The sequence below is a fragment of the Trypanosoma theileri genome (assembly GCF_002087225.1).
Source record: "Trypanosoma theileri isolate Edinburgh chromosome Unknown TM35_Tth_30_V1, whole genome shotgun sequence".
Lineage (NCBI taxonomy): Eukaryota > Euglenozoa > Kinetoplastea > Trypanosomatida > Trypanosomatidae > Trypanosoma > Trypanosoma theileri.
In genome coordinates, this window is record NW_021639872.1 from 50,690 (window position 1) to 52,634 (window position 1,945).

Below are 1,945 nucleotides of genomic sequence, written 5' to 3' on the forward strand. Positions count from 1 at the left end.
AAAAAAAAAAAAAGAAATAATATCAGAAAAGAAAAGAAAAAAAATGACAGACAGCGAGTCTGATATGGGGATTATTCATCTCCGGAATCGACTTTTGGAGTTAATGTATAGCAGCGAGGCTGTTCTCTCTGTAGATCAGATCGCCCGGATTCTCGCCGTGGACGAGTCCAGGATTGTGCATGAACTCAAACGTGTGAGCCAACACGATGTGCTCTACGACCCAATCGCTGGAACTGTGCGGGTGCAGGCACAACGCCCCTCCGACGCGGGCGTCTCCGCCGAGTTGACGGACGGCCCGCACAGTCTTCTCGCGGGGGCGGCGAGTGTGAAGGCACATGCCGCAGCGGCCGGAGGGGCGGCAGTCGCTGCGGGGGCGGTGGAGGGCACCGTCGCGCTGAAGAACGCGGAGGGCGGCGGGAACGGCAGTGGACTGCGGTACACCGGCGGGTCTCATTATGTGCGGTACGGCAGTGATGGCGGTCATTACTTCCAGAGCCGTGGGGGCCGCGCCGTGGCCACGAAGAGTGCCCTCCGCAAGACAAAATACCGCCGCCCTGTTGGGGCAGAAGCGGTGGGAGGTGTTGTTAGTGCTGGGGAGGATGAGTCGACATCACCAAAGGGACGTGTGGGGTATGTATGTGTGGCGGATGAATTTCGTCTTAGTGAACTAGAGGTATACTACCGATCACAGGGATTTTATACCAAGTTTGATTTTGATGTACTTCACATTCGGTTTTCAGATAAGGAGATGAGTGCGAAGAGTGCACGTGGAACCACCTCAGGTACTACTACCACCTCACATGGTAGTGGTGGTCGTGGTACGGACAATACGAGCAGTGGGGCTAATAATGGTAATACTAACACTGGTAACAATATGGGTGGGGATAATACAGTGGAATGGAAACCAACAACAGCTGTTAATCATCCTCGCAAGGCTGGATTTGATCTTTTTGTTTTTGAATATGGTGCCATTGTATGGTGGGGTTTTGATCAACGTTTCTTTAAGATTGTAGAGAATGATTTTATGCTTCCAAATAGTCCAATTGCACGGTATATGGTAAATCGATACATGACTCAACTTGTCAGTGAAAATTACCCTGTTTGGTGTACCTACACACTTACTCGTAAAGAAACACTAGAACCAGATGAACACTTCAGAGAACGATTACGTTTTGATCATTTTATTATTCCCTATGGTCGTGGTGATTTTGATACAGGTAATGTCAGTATGCTATGTGCCTCTCACGCCCTTGCCCAATCTGCAAAGATTGATTACTTGGAACTTAAAGTGCAGGAACTCGCAGAGAGTTGTTCGCCATTACCCCGCGAATTACGAGAAAAGGGTCGTGCCACTATTACAGAAAGACGATTACTTCAACTCCGTGGTGAAGTGCTTTCATACCGACTCATGTTAAAGAGTGGGTCTAATCTTATGGATGAACCGGATTTTTTCTGGGAAAATGCATATCTAAAGCCAGTATTTCAGGCAACGAAGGAATGTTTTGAAATTGCAGAACGTGTGGAAGCATTAGATAATAAACTCGACGCTGCAAATGAAATTCTTTCCATGTTGGCAGAAGAGTTTTCACAACGTCATGGGGCACGTCTGGAGTGGATTGTGATATGGCTTGTCTTTGCAGAAGTTGTTATTGGAGTCTTGGAACTACTAATTGATTTGAAACCTTGGTTTTACCGCAAGGTGTAAGGAGGGGGAGGGTTTGTTTTTCTCATAGTGGAGAAAATCAGAAAGTCAATTAAAGGTGCAAACACCGAAAACAAAAGAACTATAAAAAAGAAATAAGAAGAAAAGTCTACAATATTTCTCGCACTGTGTTAGGCACCGAAAAAGGAAAAAAAAAAAAGAGAAAAGACGGTGGTTGCAGCAGCAAGAACGGGGTGGTTATGTGAGAAAGTTCACATTTGAAACCACAAAAGAAAAAAAAAA

The 1,945-nt window shown here is 46.2% G+C and overlaps 1 protein-coding gene across 1 annotated transcript; it reads left to right on the plus strand.

The window, feature by feature from the left end:
- Positions 1 to 43: 43 nt before the first annotated feature.
- Positions 44 to 1,705, plus strand: TM35_000301190 (uncharacterized protein; the record flags this gene model as incomplete). The annotated part of the gene is made up of 1 exon (XM_029028442.1): positions 44 to 1,705. The coding sequence occupies one exon, from the start codon at positions 44 to 46 to the stop codon at positions 1,703 to 1,705; it is 1,662 nt and encodes a 553-aa protein (XP_028880145.1).
- Positions 1,706 to 1,945: the final 240 nt, after the last annotated feature.